Raw genomic sequence first — 22,602 nt, 5'->3', positions numbered from 1 at the left:
GTCCCTTCTCTTAAAACTATTAAAACCAGGAGAAACAGTTGGAAGATACACAAGAGAATGAAAGACATTGGTTGAAGTGGAGTAGTGTGGACCTCCCACGGTGACAGTGGCTGATGGGCTGGCTCTGAACAGGATGTCTTTAAGTCACCACCTTCTCTACAGTCCTCATTTCCTGCTGGTCTACAGCTGATGATTCCTTCTGGGGTAGTCAGCTCTCTGGAGTTGTGAGATCTGTATATTGCACTGGATTGTCATTTCCAAATGTTTTGTCTTACTCCTTTTTGGAGTAAAAATTGAGTTTCTGATAATTGAAAGTCATTCTGTATAGTCTTAAGAATGTGAAATTTTTTGACGAGTTTTACCTTGGAAATTAGTTTATTTATTATGTTTAATTTTAGGAAATGGTGCTCTTGCAGAACTTTCTGAAAATGTGCATATTTCCGGAGTGTCAACTGGTAAGTCTCCTTTTGTAATGTTTAAATTTCATGCATGACTTATATGGTAAATATTGAAAACCACCTGGTATCTTATGAAGTGATATTTGGCTATAAAAATTATTGCTGCTTTCGCAGCATGTAATAAGGAGGGAAGGAACTGGAACATAGAGAAATTCTCATAAGATAAAGTGATGTTGCATGCCTGAGGGTTGATTATACTTTTTCAAACAGACTGCATAATTATTTTCATGTGAAAGTTAAACCAAGAGAAAAGTCAACTTAAGTAGAATTAGATATTTTCTCTCTATGCAAACTTGTGTGAAATGAAATTAATTTTGAATGTTATCTCTAGAATTTACAGCCTTAGAAATGAAGTGTCTTGTTAGATGTTTTAGATTGGAGCGCAGTACTCCACAAAACCCTGTTTACTTGAGTGCACAGTTTGTTACGAAAACAATCCATTAGCATCCTTAGGTCTGTGGAACTCAGAAGTCAGTCAGAGAACCACCAAGCTCGGCTTTGTTACCAGAGGCCATGGTTCCACAGCTGTCCTTTGTGGATAATGACAGTTGGGTACTGTATTTGCTCTGTTAACTGTAGTTACCAACATAAAAAACCATTTATTTCTTCATGTATGGAAATAGTTTCCTACTACTAACAATTACTAATAATTCATTTCCCTGCATTATTGATAAGATTTAGGTAGTTAAAAGTTACACAGCAATATTTACCAGTCTACTGAGTTTATATTATAAATTTTACAATTTTTTTGTTTTTTCTTCCACAAAGAAAAATTGGAAGTTTGTTGTTGCTTTTGTGTCCTGACTTTGTATTCAGGAAGTGAGGGGACTCCCATCCACTCTGGTTAGTCTGTGCGCTCAGTAGATGCACAGACACTCCTGGTCCCCAGACATCACAGGAGTCTTGTTCGTTTTCTCACTTTTTCATGGGCTTTACATTGTGTGTTGATTTTAATACCTAACTGAAAACAAGGGCTTGTTTGGAATGTTCTCTTATTTACTGCTGTGTGAGTATGGCACACGTGAGGAGGTCAGAGAACAGCTTGGAGGAGTAGGCTCCCTTCCACCGTCGGCTGCAGGGCGGAACCGAGAGCTTCTACCCACCGCGCCGTCTCTCTGGCCCAGCAAAAGCCAAGTTTAAAGATGATCTTGTTTCCCTTCCCCATTTTTAATAACAAAGTGAGAATTGTGATTACATTCCCAATTCACAATAGAAAATAGCGTTGTTTACAAATATTTTTATTTCTGCAACCAAAGGCTTGTTGTCTAATTCAGAATTTATTTATTTATTTATTTATTTATTTTTGGTTTTTCGAGACAGGGTTTCTCTGTGTAGCTTTGCGCCTTTCCTGGAACTCACTCTGTAGACCAGGCTGGCCTGGAACTCAGAGATCCGCCTGCCTCTGCCTCCCGAGTGCTGGGATTAAAGGCGTGCACCACCACCGCCCGGCCTAATTCAGAAGTTTTTCGAGACTATTATCTCAGGACTCCTTTCAAACGTTGGTTCTTTCAGGCTGCAGTAGCAATTTAAATTAAGCAGATGGATAAGTGACAGCAGTTTCCTCAAAGTTCTAGAAGCTGAAGTCCAAAGTTAGGCGCGAGTGGGGTGGATTCCTGGGATAGCCCTCCTGCTGCTGGGCTGGAGCATCTCCCTGTGGACTCACGGACTCCTCAGGAGTGCTTAGAGGAAGACAGTCTCTCTTCCTGTATGAGGACACTCATACGGTACCGGAGTGACTTCTCAGCTGCTCCGTTCAGTGGAAGTCGTGAACACACAAACTACAGCTCCTTTAGTGTCAGGACCCTCAGCTCTTAGTGTTACAAGTCCTTGATAGTGTTCTGTGACAGACTTTTCCTGGGTAGATGCAACACACACACAGTCTACTCAGTCATCCCAGACAGCGAGCCCACAACAGACCAAAGTACAGAAACCACCGAAGTCCAGCTTGGTGAGCTGTTGAGTTTTATAGGGGTTACTTACAGGGATATAAGTGAGGGGTGACTTAAAGGAGCAAAAATGACTCAAAACCAGCTGCATCATCAAGACCTATCCCAGCATGAGTGACAGCTCACAAAATCTGGGATCCTGGAGCCCACTGCACAGCCTACAGGCAGCACAAAGGTTGGAGGGTTTCCTTTCCAGGTGGTTCAGTTGGTGCAGACTGCTTCCAAGCAGCTGGACTGGTTCATGTCTCCTTGATGTAGCTGATCTGCTCTCAGTCTTTGCAGACTGGCTCATCTGGAAGCTTTCTTACTTGTCTGAGCGCATCCCCAGCCATCCTTATTATTTACTTTGAGGAGGGGGTGCCTAGTAAGTCTGGTCAGTTTCCGGGACTTCCTAAGCTGTTCTGAGTGTTCACCTTCTGTCTTAAAGAGCTTACCTACAGGATAGAATGTTATAACAAGGGAGGAAACTGCTAGATGACAGATAGTCCTGGAGCGACTCCTCCAGTTGACTGGGTCTGGCCTCTCCTCTGCGGTCTTAGCTCTCTGCATCCGCCCTGTTGCTCCCTGGACTCTTGGACTACTGCCTCTGCTTGTGCCTCAGACTGGCAGGCGTGGGAGCTGTGGCTTTGTGAAACCAGCTCCCCGCACTCTCCCTTGATAAAGACCAGAGATAGAGGAGAAAACGGAAGGCGTCTGCGTCGGAGTGAAGGCTGCAGCACAGGGGACAGGGACAGGACAGGGAGGCTCTGGACAGAGTCCGCATGCTGCTGTGTAGCCAGATAAGCATCGCTGTGATTAATGGGGGAAGTGCTCCTGGTGGCCCTGCTGGGAGGGGGTCAGAGGTCGTGTATAAGGTCATCTGAAGTAGCTATAGGCAGGGTCATTTAAGGGTCTGTCATCAGAGCTGTCACAGCCGAGTCTTGTTAAGCAAAGCAGTGGCCATGACAACTGCTGGAATTTTGAGGCTATGATCAGTCGTCAGTGGTTGGTCTGAAGTGGCCACCTGTCATCCTCATCTGCTGGGTCCAACTTCCCTTGAGCTGTGGGAAGGTCATCAAAACAGCATAAAGAACCATGGAGGAAGCAGCTGCCATGTCTTTGAACCTGGCAGAGCTGCCGATTCAGTGTGGTTGCCATCCAGATAAACCTTGAGGAGCAAAAGCAGTATCACCCGCAGCCCCGCTGGACTCAGGAACCAGGGAGACAACAGCAATAGTTCTCAGGAGGCCTTTGCCATGTCTAGCTTGGGACAGCTGCCCGGTGTGAACTTCTTCAAAGTTAACCCCCAGCCTACCCTTAGTGGGAGGTGAGCCTTCTGGCCTGTCTCATTGGGCTGGAAGCCACCTGCGTTTAGTCTGTTACTCTTTGAAGACTGTCCCCAGGACACTGGCATGGTTCAGTGGGTCAGTGCCCTTACCACCAGGTTCAGTCCCCAGACCCCACATGGTGTGGGGAAGGAACCAGACCCTGCGTGTGTCCTTCCTCTGAATTCCACACAGGCTCTTGGGCTTATGTGCCCCCCCAACCCCCAGACACAAAATGATAAATGTGAAAAAAATATTTAAAAATGATACTGTCCTCAAATATTGGGAGCGGGTCTTCAGCATAGGAATTCTAAGGCCAGGGGGTGGGGGATGAATTTAGTTCGTAATAAGAACTTTGAAGAATTGGAGTCTTCTGAATAGAAATGGATGGGGGGGGTGCAGAGGGGAGATGGAGGGTGGGGCTGGGAGGAGAGGAAGGAGGAGAAACAGCAGTCAGGTTGTAAAAATAAATCAATAAAATATATACATTTGAAAAAAAAAAAAAAGAATTGGGATCTTGTTTTGTTAGCAGTTCTAAGGATAGAGCCAAGGCCTCGAGCATGGCAGGCAGGTGATCTTCCTGCCAGTGAGCTCCACCTGGCTCGGTCATTACTACTGCTGTTGAGGTGGAGGGTAGAAGGAGCAGTTAAGACGGGGTCTCTGTAGCCCACCCCAGCTTCCACCTGGCTGTGGCTAACCCTGCCTCCGCCTTTCCAATGCTGAGCTTAGGAGGCTGTTGTGTCTGCCACCGATCCCTTTGTTGTTGTTTTTGAGACAGGGTCTTACTGTGTAGCCAGGTTGTCCTAAAACTCCAATCCTCCTGCCTTAGTGAGGCTGGAATTGGAATCGCCAGTTCACAGCACCATGACCAATAAGAGTTTATGTGTTTGATCACTACTAGTATTTACTGTATTAGAAATTAAAGCTGAGAAGTTGTCTCAAAACATAAATTCAATTTAAAATAACAAGAATGAGTTTATTATAAGATTGTATCTATAGCATAGTTTAATTAAAATATATTTTTCAAGAAAAAAGTGTCAACAGTATCATGAAACTATACATACATTTTATAATATTGTAAGGCCTTTATTGATGGATTTAAAGTAGCTGGGTTCTCAACATCTGTTTCTACATTCAGTCTTTTGCAACATGTTTTATTTAACACATGAAAATAATCAAATTGATATGTAACTAAAAGCATATAGGAGTATTTTAACAATCTTTTTCAGACAATTGTGAATATCCTTTGTTATAAAAATCCAACAAGTGTGCCGGGCGGTGGTGGCGCACGCCTTTAATCCCAGCACTTGGGAGGCAGAGGCAGGCGTATCTCTGTGAGTTCGAGGCCAGCCTGGGCTACCAAGTGAGTTCCAGGAAAAGGCGCAAAGCTACACAGAGAAACCCTGTCTCAAAAAACAAAAAAACAAAAAAAACAAAAAAAAATCCAACAAGTGGTAGTTTCAAAAAGGTTAGCTGCAGTTGGAATCTGAATTCTCGTGTGCTTTTTGCACTCTGTGACAATGCAGTATGGCTAGCTTTGGCCTCTGAGTGTATTTTCATGACTGTGTATGGTTTTATAGCATGTCAGTCACTTAATACTGTTTGCTGAGTTGTACAGATTAATATGGAGTGTGAAAGCTACAGAAATTTGGATATATCCAATAGCAAATTGTAAATTTAATATCGATGCATCCGGACTGAATTATACTTACTTTTGTCTGTTTGCTTGAGATTAGGCTGCTGGACTCTTGCTTAGTATTGCCATTGCTCTTAGGAAATTCCTGTTTGAGAAACATCAGCATAAAGTCGCACTTTAAAGGAGGAAATATGTTCTCTCTCTAAGCCTTTCCCCACTTGGAATTTGAGACACGTGTAGACATGCTTACTGTCGCTAGGGCTGCCGCATCCGAGTGCCATAGACCAAACAACACAGTGTGTTTCTCAGGAGCCTGGAGGCTCAAAGCCCACCATCAAGATGCGGCAGGAATCGTTCTGCCGCCGCGTTCTCTCTGTGGCTTTTAGATGCCGTCTGACTGCATCCTGCCCTGGAGTCTGTTCTAATGTCTTCTGAAGTTACATCATAACGTCCCACCCATGTGACCTCCTTTTAACTTACCTCATCAAAAGTCTCTCTGTAATTACAGTGACACTCTGAAGTACTGGTGTTAGGACTTGAATAAATGAATTTTGAGGATAATACATTTCATCCCATCACAATGTGTATTTTAATTATGTGGGTTTATACATCAATAAAATACTCCATTTCAGAAGATAGCAAAACCTTATTAATACAGAGTATTTTTTCTGAAGGTTAGTCTTATAAAAATCATTCTTCTATGAAGGACAGCATATAAGACCTATCCCTATTACACATTAAAGAGAATAAATGGATGTTTTCTCAAAGTCTTTGTCCAGAGAGGGAAACTATACATACATTGTTACCCCTTGTGTGAAGTGTTTCAGGTTTGGAGTGTTTGAGGACTGGAATGTTTATGTAGACATTCTGAAATTTATGTAGAGCATTAAAATGCTCCAAATCTATAATAGCAACAACAAATCTTTCAGATTTTAGAACAATCTGGATTTTATATTTGGAGGTTAGCAAAATACGTGCTGTAAAGGTTTCTGAAATCCTTGCATCCAATAGAGTTAGGTCTTTTGGTGCTGGTCCCTGACTGAGACGTCTCACCTGAGCAGACTCTAATGTCTTCCCTTGAAGAAGCAAAGCTCAGGCTTCTGTGATGCTGCGTGTTCTGCACTCAGCCTTCACCTTAAGCCTTTCTCTTTTTTTTTTTTGTTTTTTTCCAGACAGGGTTTCTCTGTGTAGCTTTGTGACTTTCCTGGAACTTGCTTTGGAGACCAGGCTGGCCTCGAACTCACAGAGATCCGCCTGCCTCTGCCTCCCGAGTGCTGGGATTAAAGGCGTGTGCCACCACCGCCCGGCTCACCTTAAGCCTTTCTACTCTGGTTCTGCAGCCCCCTGCTCTAGCTGTCCACACTGTAAAGTCTACTGAAGATTTTTAATTAGGTTATACTTTGTCCAGTTAGTACACTTTGAAAATGAATTTTTTTGTTTGTTTGTTTGTTTTTCGAGACAGGGTTTCTCTGCGTAGTTTTGCGCCTTTCCTGGAGCTCACTTGGTAGCCCAGGCTGGCCTCGAACTCACAGAGCTCCGCCTGCCTCTGCCTCCCGAGTGCTGGGATTAAAGGCGTGCGCCACCACCGCCCAGCGAAAATGAATTTTTTTAAAAAATATTTTTACCACAGGAAAAATCAGGACCATCTAAGGCAAATCAGGATGCATATTCACCTTATCTGTAATGACTTTGTTTTATTCTGCATATATTAAAGCACTGATATGAACCTCAGGCCCAGTAATAGCAGGAGCAAGTGCCTTAGGTACTTTTCCATTACTTTATAAAATACCCTGTAAAAGGGAATTAAGAGAGAAGGTGTTTATTTTAGCTCACAGTTCAAGGTGCAGACCATCATGGCAGGGAAACCATGGCAGCCTACCGAAGGGTGAATGCATGCTCAGCTGACTTGCTCCATTTAGTGGGAGGTCCTCTGGCCAGGGAACAACCCCTCCACAATTCAGATTCTCTTCTCCCTTCAGTGTAATCGAGATCATCCCTACAGGCGTGTCCAGAGCCTGCCTCCAGGTGATGATAGGTTTTGTCAAGTTACACTTATGGCGGCGAACCCTCGGAGTAGGTAATGGATCTCAAGAACCCGACCTACTTCCTGGAAGAAGGGAGCATGTGCAAGCTGCCCCTGTGGCGTCTTAGCACAGTAAGTGCATATTGGGCCAGAGAACAAACGTGCAGAAGGCCTAGAGAGGATGTCTAGGGAAGAGTGCATGACTTGGCTCCCGTGGCTTACAGAGGGAAAATGGTAGGGCTGCTTATTCTGTCCACTCACGTCATTCCCGAGGGACTTGCTGCTTTATGGCTGCTGATGTAATTTGGGTCCCCATGCTTGCAGCACTGGGCTTCTAATAGACTGTTCATGCTGTCATTTTCTTCCTCAGAACACTTACAAGAGATGGATAGTTGTCGTTTGCTTGTTTTATGACCACGGATTGGCATAAGAAATACTAACTTATAAAGTCTAGTGACTGAATATGAAAAATATATTAAATAGTTTATTGTTATATTTTTTCTTTTAATTTAGACCCATTCTTTATCTTTTTGCTTTTTCACTTTTTTAAAGTTTAATGAAACTGTAATTAATGAATAAATAGAATTTTTGAAAACCAACCTGATTTAGAAGCAATCAAAAGTAAGAAAAGAATAATCAAATATTAGTTATTTGAATCAGGTCAATATCATAAGTTAGAGTAAGATTTAGTTTAAATTAAATACATTTTTAAAAATTAAATACATTTATTTAACACGTACAAAGGGCTTGTTATAGTTAACCTGACCTAAAACATGTTCCATTCTATGGAGTAAAGAAGCTATATTTTGGCTTTTTTTTTTTTTTTAAAGATAAAGAAAAATCACCTGTGGGCTGGAGAGATGGCTCGGGTTAAGAGGACTGGCTAATCTTCCAGAGATCCTGAGTTCAATTCCCAGGAATCACATGGTGGCTCACAACCATCTGTAGTAGGATCTAATGCCCTCTTCTAGCATACATGTATACATGCAGAGCACTCATACATAAAATATAAATTAATTAAATGTTTAAAAAAAGAGAGGAAAATCACCTATTATGCTTAGCCTCCTAGTATATTGCATTAGGGAGAGAAATAAAAGCACTTCCCCTTGGGGTCATTGAACCAAGAACAAGTCCAAATTTTAATTCTCGGCTTTATGTTCTCTGTGTTCTCTGTCTGCTATATGAGTCTGAATCTGTGCCTGCCTGAAGGCTTGTGAATCTTGTGACTGTGTTCCTGTGTCTGTTCCTGTGTCTATCTCTTGTGTCACTTTGTCTGTCCCTAACAAATGGCCCCCTTGGTATTTATTAAACAGCACAGAGAGCTGGGGAAGAATCCATGAGTCACATGGGGAAGGAATGAGGAATACTTTACAGAAATCTTTAATAGCATTACAAGGGACTAAGTCACTTACTTTAACTGATCCAGATAGCAAAATCATTGTTTATTAACCAGTATCCAAATGGTGCCTTCAGCATTTATGGTGGATACTCTCTCTTAGATGATCACTTTCAACCTTTGTGTTTGCTGCATTCAGCAATGACAGACATGCATTGCTCCGGGCTGGGGCATGGAAGAGTACATCATTGAAGATTGCAGCTATGCGTTTGCTGTTAAAGCTGATTACATGGGAACTCTAAGGCAAGCAAGGTTGATTGCTGCATTATTCTCTTAAAAGCAATTTAAACAAGCAGGCTGAGTACACATGCTAGCAGTCATGCCTTAAGTGACCTCAAGATGTATTGTTAACTCTAGCTGTGAAGTCCAGCAAAAGTTCCAGTCTCTTAAAAAATGTAAGAGATACTTTTGTCATGATGCATTGTCACAGTATATGTAATATTTGATTTATTTCACTTGTACCTTTTCTGTGCATATCTTAAAAATTGTATTTTCTCTTGAATTATAACTAATCTTAGCTCCTGCCCTTTCCATTTAAATTTTTATAGACTACTTGTTATTTTTACTCATGTTTATGTTCATTACTTTAATGCATAAAGTTCCCATCATGCAGGACTTACAATTAATGTTGTGGAGCATATCACTAGCTTTGTCCAGTGATTTCCCCCTAGTGTGGATCACGCTGCAAAGGATAGGTGTATTATTAGTAATATCTTTTTATGTGTACATGTTTTTATTTCTAAGACTGTGCTCATAGTATAAAATTCTAGTAGAATTATTGTACCAAAGGGATTGTACCACTGGACACAGCTGTTTGCAGCATACGTGAGCACTTATATGAGGTATGATCATCATTTCTTGCTTAATATTTTTCCTTGTGGTATTTCTATCAAGTCCTAGCCTTTACTTTCTCTTCTCTTGTTTTTAAAAAAAAGAAAAGAAATTAATTGCTCTTCCTTTTGATTCATGGCCTAGCAATGCAATGTTGTAAACAAAAAGTAAGATTGACTTCTCTTGATAAATTAGACAAAAACTGTGCTTGTTTTTTTTTTTAATTCTGATTGTTAATTAGAACAAATTTGAGAGCTTAATCCTTTTACAGCTGAAAGGGTTTTTTGTTTATTTTGTTTTATTTTAATGTTAGGACCGACATGTCATACTCAATTCAACAATGAGACAGCTCTATGTTCCTACCTTTTAATATAAATAATCGAATGCTCTAAATGGTTAGCTTATCTGGAGTCTTTTCTACATTTGATATGAAATCTTTTATCAGGTGGAGCAAACATAAGAGAGCTAAGAAAAGAACATTGCTTCCCAAGTTCTTTAATCCTTGTTAGTATTGTTAGGTTTCAAACCTGGAGCAAATGGCTAAAGTGACTATTGAACATATCAAAGCAGACCCTGGCCTCCAGCTCCTCCCAGCTTCCCTCGTCTCTCCCTGTTACAGGGCCCTCCTGGCTGGCATAGCCCCCCTACACCCTAAACTTCTCCAGCCCAGAGTCTGGGCTGCCCTTCCCCCAGCCACCTTACCCTCTATGTTCCAACCATTTTGGTTCCCTGCCCTTTTCACCTACTCTTTGGGCCTTCTGGCTGCTGCACCTTTTCCCCCTCTCCCTACATGGCTCAGGGTCATGTCCACTCTGGACTCTCCCAAATGTCCCTGCCTCTACTCACGCTCTCCCACATATCTACAGTCAATCTTTTCTCCTCCAAACCTGGAAGCAATTATGTTCCTTTCCTTTCTGTTTCTTTTTTTCATTGAAATATAAATTAACTAAGTGTGGACTTGAGGAGTTTTTAAGTTTTTGTTTTGTTTTGTTTTGTTTTGTTTTGTTTTGGTTTTTCGAGACAGGGTTTCTCTGTGTAGCTTTGCGCCTTTCCTGGAACTCACTTTGGAGACCAGGCTGGCCTCGAACTCACAGAGATCCGCCTGCCTCTGTCTCCCGAGTGCTGGGATTAAAGGCGTGCGCCACCACCGCCCGGCTAAGCATTATTTTTTTAATTATCAGAATTGATTCTTTCAAAATCATCCTCCTTTGTTGCCTTCATTTGTTTGCATTTTATAGCTGCCTCTTCTGACACTTAGAGGTTCAGCACACTGCTGATCCCAAAGCCTGTTACAACTGATGGTTTAGTTGTGGCCTTAAAAAAGAGGGGCCGGGGGTGTGGACTTGACTACTGTCTGAACTGCAGTTGACTCACACCTGAGTTAATAATCTGTCAGGTTCACAGCGTTATGGTAACATGACATGTTTTTAGCCACTGTTTTAATTTTAAATATCATAATACAGTATTTTACAGTTTCACTGAGGAACATTTAGTTTGATGAAATATTAATCCTAGAATTCTTAAGAGCTTGTAAGTAAGGAATCTAAAAGGAAATAAAACTTAAAGGGCAATTATTTGATAGTGCTATATAGTTAATTTTGATATAGAAAGTTACATGAATGAACAGTAGTCTTGTACCTTTTTGTGGGGTTTTAATAATATATCACCATTTTCAGTCAAATACCTTGATTTTTGCTGAAGCAACCAAAAAGGATTTCACCTTTTCACTTGACCGATACCTTGTACCTATGTTTCAAATAAGATGTGAGACGTTACTATGTTCTAATTGATAATGAATCCACTAAGATTTTTAAGATTAGAGAATATAAAATGGAACTTATTAAGGACCCAGGAAACTCCTTCAGACAAAGACAGTGAGTGGGGATGCAAGATACTCGATTTTGAGGAAAGCAACACACATTAATACAGATGCCATACTAGAGCACCTGTGAGCTTTAGGGAGATAATGGAGATGCTGTTATTTTTATATCATATGCTGTATAACTTCATCTTGTTAATATTTTACTATACGATAATGTATTTTATTCTGATGTTATGTAATCATGTTTTATATGTTGTCAGCTATCTATTAAATATCTACTTTAATAAGATTATAATGTGTTTTCATGTTACTTTAACATATTGAACAGTGGTTAAAACTCAGCACGAGAACAACTGGATGAGTAACTAGACTATAGTGGAAGCATGTTGTGTTGTGGGAGTGTGTGATGCTGGAAGATGGAAGTGGAGTACATTCAGATGAACAGGTCCAGTGCACTGAGTGGGCAAGACCCCTTGAAGCTATAAGACAAACATGTTTACATATGTAATATTTTCTTTCCTACTCTGATACTTTGAGAATAATTTTTCAAAGCATGCTGCATATTAGTTATCTGTAATTTTGTTAAATCTTCTATGTAGCTACTGTACAAAGCCAGTGCTTAGTGGGTACTTTAGTTTGGACATTTCCAAAAGGTCCATGCATTATATATTATAGTTGTGTAGCTTGGGCCTCTTGTGGGACTCTTAACAGTGAGAACTCTTTTACTGGCTTTTGGGACCCTACTCCCCATACTGGGTCGCCTTGCTTAGCCTTAATACATGGGGAGGTGCTTAGTCTTAATGCAACTCAATATACCATGTTTTGTTGATACTCATGGGAGACATGCCCTTTCCTAAACAGAAATGGAGAAGTGGATTAGGGGGTGGGAACAAAGGGGGTGGGGGAGGGACTGGGAGAGAGGAGAGAGGGGAACCTACAACCAGGATGTAAAATAAATAAATAAATGTATTAAAAAACCAAAAAAGTTCATGTCTTAAAGGCTTATAGGCCCCAAGACAGCGCTCTTGGGAGGTGATGGAGCACTGGGGAGCTGCAGGCAGTGAGGCCTTGTGATCCACAGCCGCAATCTGTCCTCCATGGTGATTGGAGGGCCCTGGTCCCTTCTTATCTTGTTCTCTGGCTTATCACAAGGCATCACAAGTTTCTACCATGTTATCTCAGCAAAAATCTAGAGTAGTGAAGCCAGTCTTGTGACCAAACTTCCAAAACTGTGAGCCAAAAGAATCTGTTGTTCTTTGTAAGTTGACTGTCTCTAGTACTTGGTTATTCTTGCACCAAACCAGCAGCAGGTGGATGACTTGGACTTTATCAGCTTGCTAACAGAGCCCAGGATAAATAAGGGAGCTTTTGATCTTCAGTCGCATGAACAGAAATATGATATCCAGAACAAAAGAGATTGTAGCTGGAAGTTTTCCTGTGTCCTGCCTGGTAGAGATGATAGTTTTTATTCATTTCTTGTGGTGATACTTTGTGCATTAACAAATAAAGCTTGCCTAGAGATCAGAGTGCTGAGCTAGCCACTAGTTGACCATAGAGGCCAGGCCGTGGTAGCACACACCTTTAATCCCAGCACTTGGGAGGAGGAAGCTGGAAGTGATATGGCTGGGTGGGGATGTTTAAGGAGGGCAGAGACAGGAACTTGGCCCCTTTCAGGCTGAGGAGTTGATGAGGTAAGAGGTGACTATGTCTTGTCTCTCTGATCTTTCAGCATTTACCCCAGTATCTGGCTCGGGGTTTTATTATTAAGACCAATTAGGATACGTGCTACAACGTCTCACTTCATCACACTGACTGTTAGATGCATTTTGTTTATTACTCTCCAAAAAGGTTACAGTGACTTAGATATGAGCCTACAGTGTGTCATAGCTGATCGAGATGGTTTGGAAAATCATAAACTCTACGCCAGTTTGTTTGCCAAGTACTGTTTCCTGCCTCGTCTCTTCTAGGCTTCCCACAAGAGTCACCATAAGCTTCAGAAATTAATAGTTTTCCCCCATTCAGGAAATAGGAATAATCACTTGCTCAGCATTTAATTCTCTAGTGTATAAATTAGAAAATGTAGGCACCATAACAAGAGTTTTTATGCCCTTGCAGGGAAAAAAAAAAAAATACGCTCATGGTTTTAAAAGCTATATGAAAGGTTGGGTCGTCCCTGTTCATCTTATCTTGTGCTTCACCAGCAATTTCAGAATTATTCCTAGTGCTTAGAAGCCTCCTAGGGAATGGTTAATTTCTTACCATTCAGCTTCACTCTTTCCTCATAGCATATTTTGCTATATTTCCAGAATTCCTCTTCAATATTTTGTACCCCTTCTGACTTTATTGGGTGTTTTATTTTACCACCATGTAACATTTTCTCATTATTTGTCATGAACATTAGTGATCTTCAAGAAATCATGGAATTACCTACTTTGATTAGATCTAATGTCCAAGTGAAATAATTTGATTCTTGAAGAATGCCACGTAGAGTAACAGGAGTGATTCTGTTGATATATCCATCCTTACATATCTGCACTAATGCAGGAGAATATTCATGTGAGTTATAAACACTGGATGCAGGGTTTCTAATAATTGGTGTGAGTAATGAGAGCCTTGTAGGGATGATAGATGACTGTATTTCCCCGCTTGTGCTCATTCTTCCCTTTAAAATTACAGTAAGATTTCCCCATTTTAGACTAGTAAATAACGCTGTTAGAATGCTAGTAATCCTCTCCACTGAAGGAAATGTTTGGTCGTCTGTGGGGGAGGGCCTTGAGCCCCAGGGCCTTCTGAAAAGATTTCTGTTTTAAATTAGGTGCCTTTGTGTGTGTGTGTGTGTGTGTGTGTGTGTGTGTGTGTGTGTGTGTGAATGCAGGTTCCCATGGCCAGAGGTGTCCAGTCCTCTGGAGCGGGAGTCACAGGCAGCTGTGAGCCGTGGGTACTAGGAACTGAACTTGGGCACTCTACAGGAAAAGGAAGAACTCTCAACTGTAGCCATCTCTAGTCCCAAGCTGCCTTCTGACGTTGTAGAGAGAACACAAGAGTGATTTCTGGAGTGCTTCGTAGGGAGTCTAACTCATGCTCATCCTCTTTCCTTCCCTTCCGACTGTCCGTCCTCAGTGTTGACAGTTCTCTTAGCACAGAGCTCTGCTACGGTGCCACATGATCAGAAACTCACTTTAGGACTCTGGTCAGCAGAGCCTCAAGTGAAGATACTAAGTGTGTACGGCAAAGTGAGAAGGTAGAAGAACTGCACTTGGAAACACGCTCTTTGCAGCCAGGAGCTTTTGTGTTCCCAGTTCCAGTTGCAGACCATCCTTCCTCCTCACAGGGGGCCATCCTCCTCCTCACATGACATCTCACAGAGGGCCATCCTCCTCCTCACATGACATCTCACAGAGGGCCTCTCCAATGCCATGCAGATTCCCATGCGTTTGCTAGTCTGCCCTGTGTTCTCAGTGCCCATAGGTTTACCATGTTTGCTCTCCAGATTCACTCTCCATCCTCTCTTCCTGTCTGTGAGAATGTTTCATTCTTCCAGCCTTAGCTGCTGTCTCCTTGTTTCTCTTCAAAAGAATGTTTTGTTCTTTTGTTGTTATTATTTTAAGAATTTAGAAAACTTCCTCAGCTTCCTTATGGCTATTTTACTCCATGCCACCAGCATCTCACCCATGGGTACCTGCATGTACATTCTCTTCATCATCAAATGTAGAATCTCGAGTGTTGTTTTAGTCAGCTTTCTCTGACTGTGTTAATCATCTCACAGGTAGAAACGATTATTTGGGCTCATAGTTTTAAGGTTTCATTGGATAGTCACTTGGACCTGTTGAGTTGGGCCTGTGGCAGGACAGCATTTCACAGTAGAGGAATCTGCTCGCCCCGTGACTGCCAGGATGAGGACAGGAAGGGATGGCCTGCAGGCAGAGTGTCTCCTCCCTTCCTAAAGACCTCCAGCTTCCCAGTGGTGCCACAGGCTGAGCCTTCAAAGGGTAAGCCTGGGAGAGCGGAGACACCTGCTCCGAGCATGATGCTGTCGTTCATTCTGAAGGGAATAATTTAGTGCTGCTCACTTTTCCTAGACAGATTTTTACAAATAGGGCTTACTCTTTAGAAACTGTAAAACTATGCATATTCCCTGGGTTTTAATGTTATTATAGCCATGGGATCTAGGCTAAACTCAGCTTGCTTTTCATGTTGATGATTTTCAAAGGTCTTGTGAACTGTAAACTTCTGACTTGGACCAAAAGTCTCATCCTCGGCACTGTAAACTAACTTTTTAAGAAAATTTTATTTAAGTTTTTTATGCGATATTTTTCTGCCCCAACTTCTTAGATTCAGCTAATAATTGTACGTCCTTCCACAGCTATTATTTCCATGAAATATCAATTCTTTTTTATGCCCTTCATTATTTGTCTTGTGAAATTTAATAGCCAGTGAGTGTAATTTACTAACTTGTATTTCAGTTTTGTGATTTATAAAACCCAGAACCACATACATTTCACGTCCCTCTTAATCTCAACTATTTATTGCCATAAAGTATCAACCCTTGTCAGTTCTGAAAAGAATCCTGGTTTTTCATCCATTGAACAGGGAATAGTACATTTTCTTTTACAAGTACTTTAGGTCTAATCATAAATTTCATTGCTAACTTCTTTTTCCAAGCTTTAAAAACCTTGAAATCTGAAATTGAAAGATTTATTTGACATGATTGTAACTAGAGTTTACCTGCCTTGCCCACAGTCAGGACAAATCTTTGTCACCCGCCAGTCCCACAGCCGCTCAGACCCAACCAAGTAAACACAGAGACTTATATTGCTTACAAACTGTATGGCCGTGGCAGGCTTCTTGCTAACTGTTCTTATAGCTTAAATTAATCCATTTCTATAAATCTATACCTTGCCATGTGGCTCATGGCTTACTGGCGTCTTCGCATGCTGCTTGTCATGGCAGCGGCTGGCAGTGACTCCTTCCGCCTTCCTGTTTTTTCTTTTCTCCTCTCTTTTAGTCCCGCCTATACTTCCTGCCTAGCCACTGGCCGATCAGTGTTTTATTTATTGACCAATCAGAGTAATTTGACATATAGACCATCCCACAGCACATGATTTTGACATTATCTTTTCTCTCCTATCCTCATCTTAATAAAAGTCATGTGAAGCCTTCTACTTTTAAATGACTTCTTTAAAAAAAAAAAACCTATATTAATCTCCTTTTACAACCACAAGTCTGCTTTTACTGTAAGATTATTGAAATATCAATAGAAACCTAAAGTCTTGTATTCTTACTAGTTCTGCTTAATTTTTAAGTCATACAAAGATATCTTTATTTTAAACTTGGAATCTAATATCAAAATCTTATTAATAAAGCCATCAAAGGACCTCTCAACCTACTCATTCTTTAGTAAATTCTCTCCTGAGAAACAATAAATGATAAATAGAAGCAGTTCATAGTTAAGCCTGGTGAACCTTAGCCACAAGGGTTGGAAACATGTCATTGTTTTCTCTGAGTCATTGCAGATGTCCTGATACTAGATACCATTTTGTGGTGTTATATTGTGTCCCCAATATATTGTGCACCCTAATAAAGTTTATCAAGGATCAGAGGGAAAAAATCAGCCACTATAGTAAACATAGAAGTCAGGCAGTGGTAGCACACACCCTTAATCCTATCACTTGGGAGGCAGAGATCTGTCTGGATCTCTGTGAGTTCAAGGCCACACTGAGAACAGACCAAGGTGTATACCTTTAATCCCAGCACTAACCATAAAGGTCTGGAGGGGTGGACAGACAGACAGAAAGTGACAGAGCTGGGCAGAGAGAGGAAATGAGATGGCAGAACAGAAAGGCATATAGGCGTGGGTATACAGGAAGTAAGTCTCTTTGGAGACTTGAGATGTTGGTGAGGTTGTCTGTGGCTTGTCCTATTCTTCTGATCTCTCAGTTTTTCACCCCAATGTCTAGCTCCGGGTTTTTATTAATAAGACCGTCTAGCAATTCGTCTTACACCCTTTGAATGAACACTAGACTTTGAGGGCCTGTAACCTGGTCACTCTGTGTGTCTACAAAGATGATGTGGCCCGAGCTGGACGCTGTCATCATGTTACTCTTGTTTGTTGTTTCTTTTTGTTTGGTTGAGTTTGGTGAAGCTTTCTGAGCTGGGTCTTGCTATGCAGCCCAAGTAGGCTTCCATGTCCCAGTCTTCCTGACTTCACCTCCCAAGTACAAATGCCACCAACCCTAGCGAGGTGCTATCTTTTTTTGTTTGTTTGTTTTTGTTTTTTCAAGACAGGGTTTCTCTGTGCAGCTTTGCGCCTTTCCTGGAACTCACTTGGTAGCCCAGGCTGGCCTCAAACTCACAGAGATCCGCCTGGCTCTGCCTCCCGAGTGCTGGGATTAAAGGCGTGCGCCACCACCGCCCGGTAAGGTGCTATCTTTTTAATGGACAATTAGGAGCCATTTGATGTGGGGGCAGGGTTCTATTCCTAGGGTTAAGGAGGAATTTGTAAAAACTGTAGATGTGTGTCATCATTTGTGCATGAATTTTTGTTTATGGCTCAAGGTGCCCACCAAAGTCAATTAAGTACATTTGGGATGGGTGGGGGCCGAGTTGTTTGTGTTCAAAGAACAAATGATTGATGTTGCTAATTAAGAAAGCAAAATGAGCCAGGTGGTGGTGGCGCACACCTTTAATCCCAGCACTTGGAAGGCAGAGCCAGGTGGATCTCTGTGAGTTCGAGGCCAGCCTGGTCTACAGAGTGAGTTCCAGGACAGGCACCAAAGCTACACAGAGAAACCTTGTCTCAAAAAACAAAGAGAGAGAGAGAGAGAAAGAGAGAGAGAGAGAGAGAGAGAGAGAGAGAGAGAGAGAGAGAGAGAGAGAGCGAGCGCAAAATGAACAAAAACTAAATATAGCAATTTTGCTGTGTGTACGTGTGTGTGTCTATGTGTGTGTTCTTGGACACCTCATGCTTTACAAATCACACACTAAAATAACAGAACTTTTTGAGAAGGGGTGTTGGTACAGATCTTTTATAACTATTTAACTTTATAAGTATAAAAAGAACAAATGAAATACCAGTCAGAATACTAATGTGGTCAAATATCCAAGGGCATTTTGTACCTAGACTTGGTCTGTTTGGGCAGTCACATAGGCCGGGATTCATGTGTGTCTCTTCAAGACGTTTGTTTCAGAGACCTATATAATAAAGCAAACAGATTTGATTCAGACAAATCCTTCTTGGGAAGGTGCTTTGTTTTCACAGAGTGGTGGCTTTGTAGCTTCCAGGATGAGCGTCCAGAGGAAAACCGGCAGAAAAACTCCTACTTCAGATCATTGGCATGCCAGGATATTTTTTGTACAATTTTACATTACACTAGCAAAATTCCTCCCATTGCCAATTACATACATTCTTATTGTATGCCAATTAATTACACTCTTATCGAAGAATTAACTAGACTGTAGCTAAAATAATTATGTATAAGCAGTAGAGAAGGCATGGATTGAATGAATATAGGAAAAGAAGATCAAGATTGAAATATAAATTGAGAGTTCTATCAAAATCTAGAAAGGTGAGGTTTAAATGAGCTAAAAATACACGTTTATGTTTTAAAACAAAAAAGTTATAAATGGGGGCTGGAGAGATGGCTCAGCAGTTAAGAGCACTGGCTGCTCTTCCAGAGGACCAGGGTTCAATTCCAAGTACTCACATGGCAACACAACTGTCTGTAACTTCAGTTCCAGAGGATCCAACACTCTCCTCACACAGACATACATCCAGGCAAAACACCAATGTATGTGAAATTTTTTTTAAAATGAATAAACTTTTTTTAAAAAGTTATAAATGTGAAGTTTAGGGGTATGTGTCCTGCCCTCATCCTCATCCCGACTTTTATCCAGCAACTCACTTTACAAAGTACTTTTTCATTCTTTGTGGACAACATATTAGCTTCTCTCTGCTCCTTCCTGCTGAGCCAAGCCCAGCTCCTGGAGCAGTCCAGGCTTTACTGTTCACCAGTCTGAGTTGGCATTGTGATATTATTCATTGACCATACTATAGCCAATCAAAGCATTGGAATTCTTTTATCAGAATAATTATGTTTACAGCTGCAATACCCTTTGCTTGGTGTTAGTTGTTTAAATACCCATTTAAAAGCAAGAAAATAGCAGCTTAAATTTGATCACATTAAACACAGTAAACCACTTCAAATTAGTTGAGGTTAAACATCAGAGCTGAAGTGTTAGGATGAGAAGGGGTTGGGGGCATTTATAACGTGCTAACATAATGAAGAAATGGGGTTGAAAGACACTGTAAGGCTGGGCTTTGGTGACAGGTCGTGAAAGCAAGCTTGGCTCCCAGCTGAAACCTCCACTTCTCATTACAAATCCTGTTTTTGAATTTTTGAGATGACCTGTGGTATTTTTTAAATGAGTTTCCGTTTTACTCACTTGCCTTTTCTCTTGACCAAGTGATACTGGAGCCAAGTGAAGATGTAGAATATAGAGTAAAGAGGATTTGGGAAACACACAGTTCTGGCCATGTTGAATGTGAGCTTGGAACGTCCAGTGAGCACTTGACCATGCAGAGTCCCTGGCTACAGAGTTTAAGCCATAACCTGTAGATTGTAGCTGAGATGGTAAGAGTGTGTGGAACGTGCCGAGAGTGAAGAGAAGAGACACTCTGGACACACCATGAACACTGCCTGATCAGAGTGGCCGGGAAAGGGAAGGAATCCCAGAAAACCTACAGAAGATGTGTGTCAGCCAGTCAAGGGAGTAGACCCTAACAAGAAGCAGAAAGAGGTTAATGCCAGGTGCTCTAGAAAGATCTTGGGGACTGGCGACCTACTGGATTTGGCAGTGAGTGGTGTGTGAGTGTCATTTCTATGGCCAAGGTTAGGATTGAAAGTCTTGATTTTAATAGATCAGAGGGACACAAGGAAAGAAATGCTTTGCTTATCCTGGATAGATATTGCAAATGCACCACAGATGAAAGAGATGGGACAAGAGGGCTGAGGTAGACGTTGGAGGCAGTCAAGGAGTAACTCCTTGTTAACACGGAGAAACTAAAACTAAGTAAGTTTATACTGTAGCCAAGCCAGTATGGCAGATGAGAGAGATAGCCGTTCCAGTTTGCCAGTACAGTACAAACTCTTCACCGAAACCAAAAAGGAAGGTTGTTTTAGCAATTTAATGCATTCTTTCATAGGTATAGGAGGCCATGTTATGATTGTGCTAGAGTTTATCTATGTACCCAATGCACACACTTGAGCGAATTGACTAAAATGGCATGGATCACCAAAAAGAATGGTAAATATTTGAGGAGATTGATATTTTAACGCTGACTTAAAGTTTATATAATGGTATGTGTATTTATGTGGGATCTCATTAACATAGGTTCTTTTAAAGCCACTATAACAAAATGCCAAATTCTGGCATGTTGCAAATGTGCAAAACAAAGTTATAATATCTAAAATGAACTCAAGGAAAATCTTTGATATTGTAATTTAGTTTTGTATTTACTGAGGGGAATGATGTATGCCTTAAAATAATGTCACTAAGAATACAGCTAGAAGTATAAGTGTCATAAGTATTAAAATAATTAATCCTGTCTTCAGTGGCATGGCTCAGCCTTGTGCATTCGGGTCTGCTCAAGCATGTTCATATGTGTTTGTGTGTGTTTATACGCATTTACATGTGTCCTGTGTCCACACAAAAGTTTAATTTTTTGGTATATGAGCACCACCTATTGGTTTCTCATGTACTTGGATTTTGTTTTTCTAAAAATCTAATTTTAAAATAATAATAATAATAATAAAATAATCCTTCTAGTTTTTCCCTAAAGTTAGTCTGGTGTTTATTTCAAAGTTGAAGGTCTTAATGCTGTGTCACAATTGACTCCATCCAGAGTTCCAGAATGCTTTGGTAAAAAGTAGCAGGAAGAAGGTCTCTAGAATTTTTTTTTCATGAGATTGTTGTGGCTGTCTTAATGAAATGGAAACAAAGCTGTACTTTATTTTCAATAAGTTTTCGTAATAGAATTACCCTGGAGAAATTGAGTCTTTTTCTGAACCATCATTCATTAAAATCAGTCCTTTTTCTTGTAAGGGAGGGAATTTATTCTTTGGTGTCGTCAGAGATGACTGATCCTTTGCCTCTGCCTCCCAAGTGCTAGGATTGGAGGAGCATTCCACCATGCCCAGCTCAAGAAGTTTAGTAGTAATGAAACTTAGCGATGACAGTCGGTAACTAACTGATCAATCAGTGAGTGAGGAAGAGCAGCCTTGATTGTGACTGGACGTGAAGGCAGAGCCCTGGGCATAAGCGCCCCGTATTCTGAGCCGTGACTCTCCACGTTCTAAAAGTGGTTTGCATCTGACCCTTGGGCGGTGCATTCTGGTTTCCTCTAGGCTGGAGCCAGTGCTCTGTAGTAGAACATACTTTAAAACATGGATGTGGGTTTTCTACAGACAGTGGATTCTGAGAACAAGAATTTGACAGTTTGAACACCATCAAAGAGATTTCTTTAACTACAGTTTCTTATCATCCTTGGCCTAAATTAAGTGGACATCAACCTCTGTTTAAAAGGAAGGATTTTACCCAGTTGTAGCTGCAGTGAGGGTATTTGGCTGTCTACAAGTCTGGCTGCCTGATCTTTTACACTGTCAGAGTTCAGGCTATATGTGATACCAAGTGCATTGCTTACACTCACTCATTTCGTACCTCAGCAATGCTTTTTATAAGTATATATACTAATTAATTAATTGGGACATAGTACTCATCAGGGTTTTTGTAATTTGATATATAATTTTTATCATTTTTTTCTGAAAATTGTTCCAGGATTTCTAATAATTCCCTATGTGGCCTTGTCAGCTATTACTTTAAACATCAGCAAATATAATTGATTAAAATTATATGAAATAATAGTTTACAAGGTTTTAGTTCTACCAAAACCTTTCTTTTTGTTCTTTGTCTTTTTCTTTCCTGTCTCGCCAAGTGTTTTTATTTTTAGTGGGAAAGAATACATTGTCAGATTATCAGCACGATTCTGGTTAAGTAAGAGCATGTATAGGCATGAATGTTTTCTTTCATGCTGTTCAGATATTTTTCAATCGTTTAGGACTCTTTCAAAACCCTCGTCTTCATTATTTTTCCCTTATTGTGATTAAAAACACCATGACCCAGGCAACTTA

At 40.9% G+C, this 22,602-nt stretch overlaps 1 protein-coding gene across 2 annotated transcripts in view; it reads left to right on the top strand.

Annotated features, from left to right (window-relative positions):
* Positions 1-22,602, top strand: part of Lrp12 (LDL receptor related protein 12) — a 77,701-nt gene that overhangs the window by 40,390 nt on the left and 14,709 nt on the right. The window contains exon 2 of one of the 2 annotated variants that reach the window (XM_028879290.2): positions 399-455. The exons of the other annotated variant lie outside the window; for it this stretch is intronic. Coding sequence (XP_028735123.1) covers positions 399-455 — 57 coding nt within the window. The remainder of the gene's footprint in view (positions 1-398; positions 456-22,602) is intronic. 2 annotated transcript variants of the gene reach the window in all.

Source organism: Peromyscus leucopus, chromosome 20 (assembly GCF_004664715.2).
Source record: "Peromyscus leucopus breed LL Stock chromosome 20, UCI_PerLeu_2.1, whole genome shotgun sequence".
NCBI lineage: Eukaryota > Metazoa > Chordata > Mammalia > Rodentia > Cricetidae > Peromyscus > Peromyscus leucopus.
Note: the sequence above shows the minus strand (reverse complement) of the source record. Positions and strands in the feature narration are given on the sequence as shown.